This window comes from Nycticebus coucang, chromosome 2 (assembly GCF_027406575.1).
Source record: "Nycticebus coucang isolate mNycCou1 chromosome 2, mNycCou1.pri, whole genome shotgun sequence".
Lineage (NCBI taxonomy): Eukaryota > Metazoa > Chordata > Mammalia > Primates > Lorisidae > Nycticebus > Nycticebus coucang.
This window is the reverse complement of record NC_069781.1, coordinates 144,694,551-144,708,658: the sequence shown is the minus strand read 5'-3', so window position 1 is coordinate 144,708,658 and position 14,108 is coordinate 144,694,551. Positions and strand designations below refer to the sequence as shown.

At 43.5% G+C, this 14,108-nt stretch overlaps 2 protein-coding genes across 2 annotated transcripts in view; both read left to right on the top strand.

Moving 5' to 3' along the window:
• The window catches only part of LOC128579850 (spermatogenesis-associated protein 31E1-like), a 156,717-nt gene that overhangs the window by 118,471 nt on the left and 24,138 nt on the right, over positions 1-14,108 (top strand). The window lies entirely within an intron of this gene.
• Positions 8,657-12,051, top strand: LOC128579851 (protein furry homolog). The gene has a single exon (XM_053582070.1). It carries the CDS (start codon positions 9,098-9,100, stop codon positions 10,670-10,672), a length of 1,575 nt encoding a protein of 524 aa, XP_053438045.1. The 5' UTR covers positions 8,657-9,097; the 3' UTR covers positions 10,673-12,051.

The window sequence follows — 14,108 nt, the reverse complement described above, 5'->3', positions numbered from 1 at the left end:
TGTTTCCAAGTATTGATCTATTTCCTTCAGCTTTTCATACTTCTGAGAATAGAGTTTTATGTAGTATTTGTTAAGGATTTCTTGAATTTCTGAGGAGTCTGTTGTTATTTGGTCTTTATCATTTATGATTGATGAAATTAGGGATTTTACTCTTCTACTACTGGTTAGGTTAGCCAGAGGTTTATCACTGTATTGACCTTTTCAAAAAAACAACTCTTTGACTGGTTGATCTGTTATATGATTCTTTTGTTTTCAATTTCATTTAGTTCTGCTCTAATTTTAATTATTTCTTTTCTTCTTCTGGGTTTAGGGTTGGAAAATTCTTCCTTTTCCAGTTTCTTGAGATGTCCTGTTAAGTTGTTGACTTCCTCTTTCCGTTCTCTTGAGGAAGGCTTGCAACGCTATCAATTTTCCTCTTAGGACTGCCTTTGCGGTATCCTGAGGTTCTGATAGTTTGTGTCTTCATTATTGTTTTATTCCAAAAATTTGGTGATTTCATTCTTGATCTCATCTATGACCCAGCTATCATTCAGCAAGACGTTATTTAGTTTCCATGTTTTTGTATGCATATGCAGATTCCTGTTGTTACTGAGTTCAACTTTTATTCCATGATGGCCCGAGAAAATACAAGGAATCATTTCTATTCTTTTAAATTTGCTGAGGTTAGTCTTGTGACCTAAGTTATGTGATCAATTTTGAAGGATGATCCATGGGCTGATGGGAAGAACGTTTATTCAGTTTTGTTAAGATGAAATGTTCTGTAGATGTCTGTTAGATGCCAATGTTGAATGGTTAAGTTTAAGTCTAAAATTTCTTTGCTTAGCTTCTTTTTGGAGGATCTATCCAACACTGCCAAAGGAGTGTTAAAGTCTCCGATAATTATGGTGCTGGAGGAAATCAGGTTGCTCATGTCAGTTAGAGTTTCTCTTATAAATTGAGGTGCATTCTCGTTGGGTGCATAAATGTTGATAATTGAAATCTCATCATGTTGAGTGTTGCCCTTAACAAATAAGAAGTGACCATCATTGTCTTTTCTTAATTTCATTGGTTAAAAGCCTATTGTATCTGCGACTAAAATTGCAACACCTGCTGTTTTCTGATTTCCATTTGCCTGAATTATAGGTGACCATCCCTTCACCCTGAGTCTATGTTTATCTTTTAAGGTAAGATGAGATTCTTATGTTTATCTTTTAAGGTAAGGTGAGATTCTTGAATGCAGTAGAGGTCTGGCTTGAGTTTTTTTTTTTTTTTTTTTTTTTTTTTTGTAGAGACAGAGTCTCACTGTACCGCCCTCGGGTGAGTGCCGTGGCGTCACACGGCTCACAGCAACCTCTTAACTCTTGGGCTTACGCGATTCTCTTGCCTCAGCCTCCCGAGCAGCTGGGACTACAGGCGCCCGCCACAACGCCCGGCTATTTTTTGGTTGCAGTTTGGCCGGGGCTGGGTTTGAACCCGCCACCCTCAGCATATGGGGCTGGCGCCCTACTCACTGAGCCACAGGCGCCGCCCTGGCTTGAGTTTTTGTATCCAGTCAGCCAACCTGTGCCTCTTTAGAGGGCAATTTAAGCCATTCACATTAATTGAGAGTATTGATAAGCCAGATAGAGTTTTGGGTATCGAGTTTTTCAAAAGTCCAGTGGACATTTTTAATCCTTTCACCACTATGGAAGTTGAAATTTGATCAAAAGTTTCTGAGTGAATTTACTTTGGTGGTGGAGGATAGGTCTGAGAATATCCTGGAGAGCTGGTTTAGTTATGGCAAATTTCTTCAAAATGTTAATGTCATTGAAGTATTTAATTTCTCTATCATAGATGAAACTCACTTTAGCTGGATACAGGATCCTGGGTTGAAAATTATGTTTAAGGGGGGATGAGGACAAGATGGCGGACTGAACCCAGCTTTCAACAGAGGCTCCCGTCCAGAAGGAGAGTTAAGGGACAGGAATTTAGTAAGTATCCTGGTGGACTTGAGCCTCGCCAAGAGAGAAGGTTGAAGAACGCACATCAACACCGCTGAGGCAAGCTGTGATCACAAGGAGGCAAACAAAAGGTACAAAATCCACCACCAAGCAGACGGGAGTCCCCCTCCCCCATGAGACCGGCTCAAGAGCCCCACAATTAAACAAGCGGGCAGAAATTAAAGGCCCTCCCACTACACTCCACGGGAGAGACCTTCTAAAAACTGGACCTACCTCCCCTACTGGGGTGCCGTGGCGTTCTCCTGCCGGGCATAAAACTGAATAAAACTTTAAAAATCCTTTGCCGGCAACCCTGAATCCCCAACACTCCCCTCCTGCCCACTGAGGTCTGGAGGCCTGTCCCCCAGGAGTTCGGGTCCTTGAATGATTTCTCAAGGGGAGTGGACAGTCCCCGAGTTGCGACTGGTCAGCATTGACTCTGAGGCATGCGAGTGAGGAGAGGGCACCGGGCTGAGGGGGAGTCACGCCTCGGCAGCACTTCCCTGTGGTGCGGTGCAGCAGCCCTCCCTGTGCATCAATACAGCCAGACATAAAACTGAATGAAATTCTAGCTTCCCCCCCACTCTCACTCGGGGTCTGGGGACCTGTCCCCCAGGAGTTTGGATCCTTGGGTGATTTCTCGAGGGGAGCGCACAGTGCCCGAGCCGCGACTGGTCAGCGCTGACTCTGAGACACGCGGGCGAGGAGAAAGCACTCTACTGAGGGGGAGTCACGCCTCGGCGGCACTTCCCTGCGGATTAGGTGCAGCAGCCCTCCCTGGGCAACATTACGGGGCCGGGCACAAAACTGAATAAAACTCTAGCTTCCCCACTGAGAGCTGAGAGCCCCTACTCTCACTCGGGGTCTGGAGGCCTATCCCCCAGGAGTTCGGATCCTTGGGTGATTTCTCGAGGGGAGTGCACAGTGCCCGAGCTGTGTCAGGTCAGCGCTGACTCTGAGACACGTGAGCAAGGAGAGGGCACTCTGTTGAGGGGAAATCAAGCCTTGGCGGCACTTCCCTGTGGTGCGGTGCAACAGCCCTCCCTGGGCAGGCGTAAAACTGAATGAAACTCTAGCTTCCCCCCACTCCCAATCGGGGTCTGGGGGCCTATCCCCCAAGAGTTCGGATTCTTGGAGGATCTCTTGAGGGGTGTGGACCCAGCATAAACTGCAGCCGCTCAGTGCTGACTCTGGGGCGCGAGACAGAGGAGAAAAGGGTCGGCTGAGTGCCCACACCAGAGCAGCAGTTCCCTGGAGGTAGATCAACAGCCGTTTTTTCTTTAACGGAAGAACGCTCACTTCTGGATATTCTGAGGCCACACCCCCTGTCTCCCTGGGCAACCAGAGGAGGCCACGGGTGAGCGGGGGATTTCCTGACACTGCTCACAAACCCGGGAAGCTTCCAGGGTAGGGCCGACCCAGAGAGGTGAAACCTCCAGCAGCAAAGACGTTTGAACTCAGAACAGCCCGTCTTCTGTAGGCGATTTCAGCAGGAACAGAGACAGAACCCCGCAAAGTTGTCTGTTCTGTTCTGTTCTGTTAGCAGCATCCATCAGGGACGGGGCTAAGCCTGAGTGAACACCTCCTTCCCATCACCTGCATCAAGCACTCAAAGATGTCAGGCCCCATCTCCTCCTGCTAGATAGCGGCAGTCTGCGGGGCCTGGCAGACTTCCTTGCGATTCAGGCAGGTGCAACCCCCTGGAGTGTCTGTTCACTACAGGCAACTGGGTTAGCCATCTGCAGAGATATCAGTGACTGGGTGCGACGGAGGGGCAAAGTGGGGAAGGAGACATCAACCTTCCCAGACTGCTCTGTTTGCTGGGTGGCTCCTCCTGACTCCACGCTGCACTGGGGTGAGCCGTGTCAGAGGAGTCACCAGGCCCCTGTGATCCAGTTCCCAGAGACCTCTTGAACTCTCCCACCCGAGACAGGTGCCGATTGAGACAGTTGATTTGGACCTTTTGAACTGGGCTAATAGACTGAGGACTTTTCAGGCGGTGCCCTGGGTGTGCGGTTGTAGGAAGGTTTGATTCTCCTTTTCCAACTGGGGCCAGAGGTGGGCGGGCGGGGTGACTTAATTGCTGATTTTTCCACACAGCTGAGACTTCAAGCCAGAGTAGAAGTTGCAATAGGATCGAACAGAAACCAGCTGAAAACAAGACAGAACCACTTTGCTCCACCACACCAGACAGGGCCCCAGTTTCTCAGGCCACAACACTGTACGGCCCCTCGATAAAGCCCCAGGGGAAAAACCAAAGGGAATAAAATAACCATGGGGCGGAATTAGCGGAAAAACTCTGGTAACATGAATAACCAGAATAGATCAACCCCCCCAAGAACAGATACGGCAGATGTGATTGAAGATCCCATTCATAAACAACTGGCTGAGATGTCAGAAATCGAATTCAGAATTTGGATTGCAGACAAGATTAATAAAATGGAATTAGGAATTCGAGGAGAAATTCAAAAGTTGTCTCAAGAATTTAACGAATTTAAAGACAAAACCACCAAAGACTTAGACACACTGAAGCAAGAATTTACAGCCCTCAAAGATATGAAAAATACAGTAGAATCCCTCAGCAACAGAATGGAGCAAGCAGAAGAAAGGATTTCTGACATTGAAGATGAAGTCTTCGAACGCTCCCAATCTCTCAAAGAGGAAGAGAAATGGAGAGCAAAAACGGATCACTCACTCAGAGAGCTCTCAGATAATTCGAAAAAAAACAATATGAGAATTATAGGGATTTCTGAGAACGATGAAGTGGCCTCCAAGGGCACAGAGGCCCTTCTGCATGAAATTATGAAAGAAAATTTTCCAGACATGCCTAGAGAATCTGAAATTCAGATAGCAGACAGCTTCAGAACCCCAGCACGATTCAACCCCAATAAGTCATCCCCCAGACATATCATAATTAGCTTCACTAAAGTTAACATGAAAGAGAAGATTCTCAAAGCAGTCCGGTGAAAGAAAACTATTACGTACAAAGGTAAGAATATTAGAATAACTGCAGATCTCTCTGCTGAAACTTTTCAAGCCAGAAGAGGCTGGTCATCAACTTTTAATCTCCTAAAGCAAAATAATTTTCAACCCAGGATCTTGTATCCAGCTAAATTGAGTTTCATCTATGATGGAGAAATTAAATACTTCAATGACATTCATATGTTGAAAAAATTTGCCATAAGTAAACCAGCTCTTCAGGATATTCTCAGACCTATCCTCCACAATGACCAACCCATTCCTATACCACAAAAGTAAACTCGCTCAGAAACTTTGGATCAAACTCCAACTTCCACACTGGCGAAAGGATTAAAAATGTCCACTGGACCTTTGAAAAACGCGATACCCAAAATTCCACCAGACTTATCAATACTCTCCATCAATGTGAATGGCTTAAACTGTCCTCTAAAAAGGCATAGGTTAGCTGACGGGATACAAAAACTCAAGCCAGATATTTGTTGCATACAAGAGTCACATCTCAACTTAAAAGACAAATACAGACTCAGGGTGAAAGGATGGTCATCCATATTTCAGGCAATTGGTAATCAGAAAAAAGCAGGTGTTGCAATTTTATTTGCAGATACAGTAGGCTTTAAACCATCAAAAGTAAGGAAGGACAAGAATGGTCACTTCATATATGTTAAGGGTAATACTCAATATGATGAGATCTCAATTATTAATATCTATGCACCCAACCAGAATGCACCTCAATTTATAAGAGAAACTCTAACAGACATGAGTAACTTGATTTCCTCCACCTCCATAATCGTCGGAGATTTCAACACTCCTTTGGCAGTGTTGGATCGATCCTCCAGCAAGAAGCTGAGCAAAGAAATCTTAGATTTAAACCTAACCATCCAATATTTAGATTTAGCAGACATCTATAGAACATTTCATCCCAACAAAACTGAATACACATACTTCTCACCAGCCCATGGAACTTACTCCAAAATTGACCACATTTTAGGTCACAAGTCTAACCTCAGTAAATTTAAAGGAATAGAAATTATTCCATGCATCTTCTCGGACCATCATGGAATAAAACTTGAATTGAGTAACAACAGGAATCTGCATACTCATACAAAAACATGGAAGTTAAATAACCTTATGCTGAATGATAGCTGGGTCAGAGATGAGATTAAGAAAGAAATTGCCAATTTTTTGGAACAAAACGACAATGAAGACACAAACTATCAGAACCTCTGGGACACCACAAAGGCAGTTCTAAGAGGGAAATTTATAGCACTGCAAGCCTTCCTCAAGACAATGGAAAGACAGGAAGTTAACAACTTAATGGGACATCTCAAGCAACTGGAAAAGGAAGAACAGTCCAACCCCAAACCCAGTAGAAGAAAAGAAATAACCAAAATTAGAGCAGAATTAAATGAAATTGAAAACAAAAGAATAATACAACAGATCAATAAATCAAAAAGTTGGTTTTTTGAAAAGGTCAATAAGGGCGGTGCCTGTGGCTCAAGGAGTGGGGCGCCGGTCCCATATGCCAGAGGTGGCAGGTTCAGGCCCAGCCCCAGCCAAAAAAAAACCACAAAAAAAAAAAAAGAAAAGGTCAATAAAATAGATAAACCTCTGGCCAACCTAATCAGGAAAAAAGGAGTAAAATCTCTAATCTCATCAATCAGAAACAACAAAGACGAAATAACAACAGACTCATCAGAAATCCAAAAAAATCCTTAATGAATATTACAAGAAACTTTATTCTCAGAAATATGAAAATCTGAAGGAAATTGACCGATACTTGGAAGTACGCCACCTTCCAGGACTTAACCAGAATCAAGTGGAAATGTTGAACAGACCCATATCAAGTTCAGAAATAGCATCAACTATACAAAACCTCCCTAAAAAGAAAAGCCTGGGACCAGATGGTTTCACGTCAGAATTCTACCAAACCTTTAAAGAGGAATTAGTACCTATATTACTCAACCTGTTCCAAAATGTAGAAAAAGAAGGAAGACTACCCAACACGTTCTATGAAGCAAACATCACCCTGATCCCCAAACCAGGAAAAGACCCAACAAGAAAAGAAAATTATAGACCAATATCACTAATTAATATAGATGCAAAAATATTCAACAAGATCCTAACAAACAGAATCCAGCAACACATCAAACAAATTATACATCATGACCAAGTTGGTTTTATCCCAGGGTGTCAAGGCTGGTTCAATATACGTAAATCTATAAATGTAATTCAGCACATAAACAAATTAAAAAACAAAGACCATATGATTCTCTCAATTGATGCAGAAAAAGCTTTTGATAATATCCAGCATCCCTTCATGATCAGAACACTCAAGAAAATTGGTCTAGAAGGGACTTTCCTTAAACTGATAGAGGCCATCTACAGCAAACCCACAGCCAATATCATATTGAATGGAGTTAAATTGGAATCATTTCCACTCAGATCAGGAACCAGACAAGGCTGCCCATTGTCTCCATTGCTTTTCAACATTGTAATGGAAGTTTTAGCCACCGTAATTAGGGAAGAAAAGGCGATCAAGGGTATCCATATAGGGTCAGAAGAGATCAAACTCTCGCTCTTCGCAGATGATATGATTGTGTATCTGGAAAACACTAGGGACTCTACTACAAAACTCCTAGAAGTGATCAAGGAATACAGCAGCATCTCAGGTTACAAAATCAACATCCATAAATCGGTAGCCTTTATATACACCAACAACAGTCAAGTTGAAAAAGCAGTTAAGGACTCTATCCCATTCACAGTAGTGCCAAAGAAGATGAAATATTTGGGAATTTACCTAACAAAAGACGTGAAAGATCTCTATAAAGAGAACTGTGAAACTCTAAGAAAACAAATAGCTGAAAATGTTAACAAATGGAAAAACATACCATGCTCATGGCTAGGAAGAATCAACATTATCAAAACGTCCATACTACCCAAAGCAATATATAATTTCAACGCACTCCCTATTAAAGCTCCACTGTCATATTTTAAAGATCTTGAAAAAACATTACTTCGTTTTATATGGAATCAGAAAAAACCTCGAATAGCCAAGATGTTACTCAGAAATAAAAACAAAACAGGAGGAATCACACTACCAGACCTTAGACTTTACTACAAATCGATAGTGATCAAAACAGCATGGTATTGGCACAAAAACAGAGAAGTAGATATCTGGAACAGAATAGAGAACCAAGAGATGAATCCAGCTACTTACCGCTATTTGATTTTTGACAAGCCAATTAAAAACATCCAGTGGAGAAAAGATTCCCTATTTAACAAATGGTGCTGGGTGAACTGGCTGGCAACCTGCAGAAGACTGAAATTGGACCCACACCTTTCACCATTAACTAAGATAGACTCTCATTGGATTAAAGATTTAAACTTAAAAGATGAAACTATAAAAATACTAGAGAATGCAGGGAAAACCCTTGAAGAAATTGGTCTGGGCGAGTATTTCATGAGGAGAACCCCCTGGGCAATTGAAGCAGCTTCAAAAATACACTACTGGGACTTGATCAAACTAAAAAGCTTCTGCACAGCTAAGAACACAGTAAGCAAAGCAAGCAGACAGCCCTCAGAATGGGAGAAGATATTTGCAGGGTATATCTCTGACAAAGGTTTAGTAACCAGAATCCACAGAGAACTCAAACGCATCAGCAAGAAAAAAACAAGGGATCCCAGCGCAGGCTGGGCAAGGGATTTGAAGAGAAACTTCTCTGAAGAAGACAGGCGCATGGCTTTCAGACATATGAAAAAATGCTCATCATCTTTAATCATCAGAGAAATGCAAATCAAAGAGATATCATTGAGATATCATCTAACTCCACTGAGACTAGCCTATATCACAAAATCTCAAGACCAGAGATGTTGGCGTGGTTGCGGAGAAAAGGGAACACTTCTGCACTGCTGGTGGGAATGCAAATTAATACATTCCTTTTGGAAAGATATATGAAGAACACTCAGAGATCTAAAAATAGATCTGCCATTCAATCCTGTAATTCCTCTGCTGGGCATATACCCAGAAGACCAAAAATCACAACATAACAAAGATATTTGTACCAGAATGTTTATTGCAGCCCAATTCATAATAGCTAAGTCATGGAAAAAGCCCAAGTGCTCATCAATCCACGAATGGATTAATAAATTGTGGTAGGACAATGGTTCCGTGTGACCCACCGCCAAACACTATTAGCTCCGTCTGGCTCAGCGGCTCAGACTGGGGCCCTAGACAACGGCCTCCGCACTCCCGCTCAGGCCCTCCCCAAGGCAGTTCAACTCAGTGCCAAGTCCAAGGACACCAAAACAGTTCACAGATCATGACTCTCTCCCCCTCTGAGGAGACTAATCACATGGAACTTCTCAGCTCAGCCTGTGACTCGACCCCTGCTGACCCTCACTCCTTTAACTCCCGAATGGCTAGCTTTGATACTTCTTTGCCTGACATGAATAATCTGCAGATTTCTGAGGGTTCAAAGGTGGAAGCTGCGCGGGAAGAGGAGGACACCACTGGGCATGAAGATGATCTTTCTGGTTCCATCAATGAACTCCCAGCAACTTTCGAATGCAGTGACAGCTTTAGCCTGGACATGACTGAGGCAGAGGAAAAAAGCAACAGAGCACTGGACCAGTTTACACTTGCAAGCTTCAGAGAAGGCGACAGGGGAGTCTCCCCGCCTCCCTCACCCTTCTTCCAGGCCATCCTTGCCGCCTTCCAGCCCACGGCCTGCGACGACGCTGAGGAGGCCTGGCGCAGCCACATCAACCAGCTCATGTGCGACGCGGACGGCTCCTGCGCCGTGTACACCTTTCACGTGTTCTCCTCCCTGTTCAAGAATATTCAGAAAAGGTTCTGCTTCCTAACTTGTGATGCAGCCAGTTACCTTGGTGATAACCTCCGGGGAATTGGATCCAAATTTGTCAGCTCTTCCCAGATGCTCACCTCCTGCTCTGAATGCCCTACGCTTTTCGTGGATGCTGAAACTCTCCTTTCTTGTGGGCTTCTGGACAAGCTCAAGTTCAGTGTTCTAGAACTGCAAGAATATTTGGATACCTACAACAACAGAAAAGAGGCCACTCTCTCATGGCTTGCAAATTGTAAGGCAACATTTGCAGGAGGATCAAGAGATGGAGTCATCACCTGTCAACCAGGGGACTCAGAAGAAAAGCAATTGGAACTGTGTCAGAGATTATATAAACTACACTTCCAGCTGCTATTGCTTTTTCAGTCCTACTGTAAGCTCATCGGCCACGTGCATGAAGTTAGCTCCATGCCAGAGCTGCTGAATATGTCCAGGGAACTGAGTGACCTAAAGAAACACCTGAAAGAAGCCACAGCAGCCATCACCGCGGACCCTCTTTATGCAGAGGGTACGTGGTCTGAGCCATCCTTCACGTCCACGGAAGCAGCCATCCAGTCCATGCTGGAGTGCCTGAAGAACAACGAACTGGGCAAAGCTTTGCGGCAAATCAGGGAATGCAGAAGTCTATGGCCCAATGACATCTTTGGAAGCAGTTCTGATGACGAAGTCCAGACACTACTGAATATTTATTTCCGTCACCAAACTCTGGGACAGACGGGTACTTATGCATTGGTGGGGTCCAACCAGAGCCTCACTGAGATCTGCACCAAGCTGATGGAGCTGAACATGGAGATCCGGGACATGATCTGCAGGGCCCAGAGTTACCGAGTCCTCACTGCCTTCCTTCCAGACTCCAGCGTTTCTTGGCACTAGTCTCTGACAGGAGCCTCCCAGGCCCCATGGGTTCCATGCTGGCACTGCTGCCATGCTGGGGCGACATCCTTCAGTGTCTTCTCAGCCTTCAAAAGGCTTGGACAGACTGTTCTCCCTCTTGTTACCTGTAGGGCTTTTTCTAAAGAGGATGGCGGAACTTCCAACCTGTAGCAATACTATAAGAACCAAGGTAGCTTAGAACGCCCTGGGACAGCTTCCATCCACCACGCCATGTGGCACAGGCGTGTGATCATTTCATTCAGCATACACAACTCACTACTGAAGCGGTGACTTCCATTGCATACCAAAGCCGACTGCTCTGAAGAGTACCTTCCTTTCTAGACACAATTTTAGATTGGCAAAAGTGCAATGTTTTCTTCACTAAAAGAAAATTTTATATTCTAAAACTTGTACATTCTTTCCCTCGTCTTCCTTTTTTCATTTTCTTTTTTCTTTTCCCTTTCTTCAGAGGATAGAGAGAGGCAGGCAGAATGAAGCTGGCCACTGAAAATTGTAAGATGGTCAAAAGCTGACAGACTGTATGTATGAAAAGGGAATTGTAAATGGACTACAATTTAATGTACACTGTAATTCGAATACAATTACTGTATCTAAAAGGAGCTGCTATAAAGTATCTTCCTTGTGTTGCTAGGCTACTGTTCCCGAAGGCCCTGGGTCTCTTTGCACCAAAAATGGTCCAGATAGACTCTTTTTAAGGACCTTGGCTGCTTTTTACTAGAAAGTTGCTTTTTTGAGCATAATTATACTACAGAAGGATGAGTGTTAATTTTAATTAACTTGGCCATTTTGTAGAGAAAAATTATTCACAATATAAATTCCAAATCTCTTCACCTGTCACACATGCATATTTTAATATCCAGTTGGATAGCCGGAAGTAGAATCATAACGGTAAAACACAAGTTGTCACTTTCTTAAGAAATGTCATATTTGTTTGTAATATATATGTAAAGGGCCATTCTTAAGTCCCCCCCCCTTAAACTTAATGCTGTCAAGTGTTAGATGGATGCATGTGAACTTGTTGCACATCAGAAAACATATTCAAAGTTTATCTATGTAACTTATTCACTCTGTAAATACATTTAAAGTTTTTGTGATGTAATCTTGACTGAGATTCTGTTCAGAACTTCCTTTAGACAAAAAAAAAAAAAGACAAAGTAAAAAAATAAATAAATAAATAAATTGTGGTATATGTATACCATGGAATACTATGCAGCCTTAAAGAAAGATGGAGACTTTACCTCTTTCATGTTTAAGATGGATGGAGCTGGAACATATTCTTCTTAGTAAAGTATCTCAAGAATGGAAGAAAAAGTACCCAATGTACTCAGCCCTACTATGAAACTAATTTGGGGCTCTCACATGAAAGCTATAACCCAGTTACAACTTAACAATAGGGAGAAGTGGGAAAGGGGGGGGTGGGTAGAGGGAGGGGGATTGGTGGGATCACACCTGTGGTGCATCTTACAGGGGTATTTGCAAAACTTGGTAAATGTAGAATGTAAAGGTTTTGGCACAGTAACTGAGATAACGCCGGAAAGGTTATGTTAACCACTGTGATAAAAATGTGTCAAATGGTCTATGAAGCGAGTGTATGATGCCCCATGATCATATCAATGTATACAGTTATGATTTAATAAAAAAAAAGAAAGAAAATTATGTTTAAGGAGATGAAAGGTCAATAATCACCCTCTTCTAGCTTGAAAGATTTCAGCAGGGAAATATGCAGTCATTCTAATGTTCTTCCCCTCAAAGGTAATGGTTTTCTTACATCTTACATCTTGCAGAATTTTCTCCTTCATATTAACTTTGGCGAAGTTAATTATGATGTGTCTGTGAGTTGTCTTATTCGGGTTGAGTTGTGCTGGTGTTCTGAAACTGTCTGCTATTGGATTTCAAAATCTCTTGGCATGTCTAGAAAATTCTCTTTATTTCGTGGAATAAAGCATCTGTATCCTTTGCAGCAACCTCATCACCTTCAGGTATTCCTATAAGGTGAATATTAGATCTCTTCTCCAGAGCTCTCTGAGAGAATGATCCGTTTTTGTTCTCCACTTTTTCTCTCTCTGAGTGTTTGGGAGTGTTCGAAAGCTTTGTCTTCAATGTTAGAGATCCTTTCTTCTGCATGGTCCATTCTGTTACTGAGGGATTCTACTGTATTTTTCAGATCTTTGAGGGCTGCAAATTCTTGCTTCAATGTGTCAAAATCTTTGGTCATTTTGTCATTGACACTAGTTTCTTTTTTTTTTTTTTTTTTTTTTGGCCGGGGCTGGGTTTGAACCCACCACCTCCGGCATATGGGACCGGCGCCTACTCCTTGAGCCACAGGCTCCGCCCAAGTCATTTTGTCATTGAATTCATTGAATTCTTGAAACATCTTTTGATTTACTGTTTGAAATTCTAATTCCATCTTTTCCTTCATTCTGTTGATCTTATTTGCTATCCAAATTCTGAACTCGATTTCTGACATCTCAGCCAATTATTTATGAATGGGATCTTGTGCTGGGTCTGTCTTATTGTTCCTTGGGGCAGTTTATCTACTCCGATTATTCATGTTGCCAGTGTTTTTCCGCTGATTCTACTTCATGATTGTTTTTCACCGTTGGCTAGGTGGGCAAGTAAGGTGAAATTGGATTGGGAGTTCCTGGAGTTGTGGTTAACCAGCCCTTTGTTAAGGATCTGGGACTAATGACTGCAGCTTTTTCCTCTTTAGCTTTGCAAAGGACCTGTACAGTATTACAGTCTGAGGCTGAGGAAACCTGCTTGGTGCGGTGGGGTTGGGTGGCTCTGTCTTGTATTCAGCTGGTTCTTGTCCGATCCTAGTGGATCACTGACTCTGGTGAAGTCTTAGCTGTGGAGAAATACAAGCAACTAAGACACCCCACCCCCCATGGACAACAACTGGAAGAGGAAGATCAACCCTTCCTGTTACTACACAACCACGGTACCACCCAAGAGGGTCCTTGGGTGATTGGCCCCACTTAGGAGTTCTCAACCAATTGACCCTGTCAGTATGAACTCTCAAGTGGGAGAGTTTGACAGGTCTCCAGCAACTAGATGTCAGAGCTCTACTGGCTGCTCAGATTTGGCTCCCTCTGGTGCTCTATGGAGTCAGAAAGGCCCGCCCAGTAACAGAGTTGGATCAGGGGCTAGGTCTATTAATCCACTTTGCTTCTCTTTCACGCCCAGTTTCTGGTGACCCCACTGGGCTGTGGTCCTGCTCTCTACAATTAGCAGATGTGCCAGGGCTTAGCACCTGTCAGAGTCAAAGGAACGTCAATGCCCCCGTGGCCAGGCCACTGCCCTCTGCTGCCAGCCAGCTGGGGGAGCTGAAGCCTGCCTGCCTTGGGTACTCAATATCCACTGGTGAGTGTTCCTCTTGGACTCAGTCTAATCCTGTGGGTTGCAATGCTTTTCA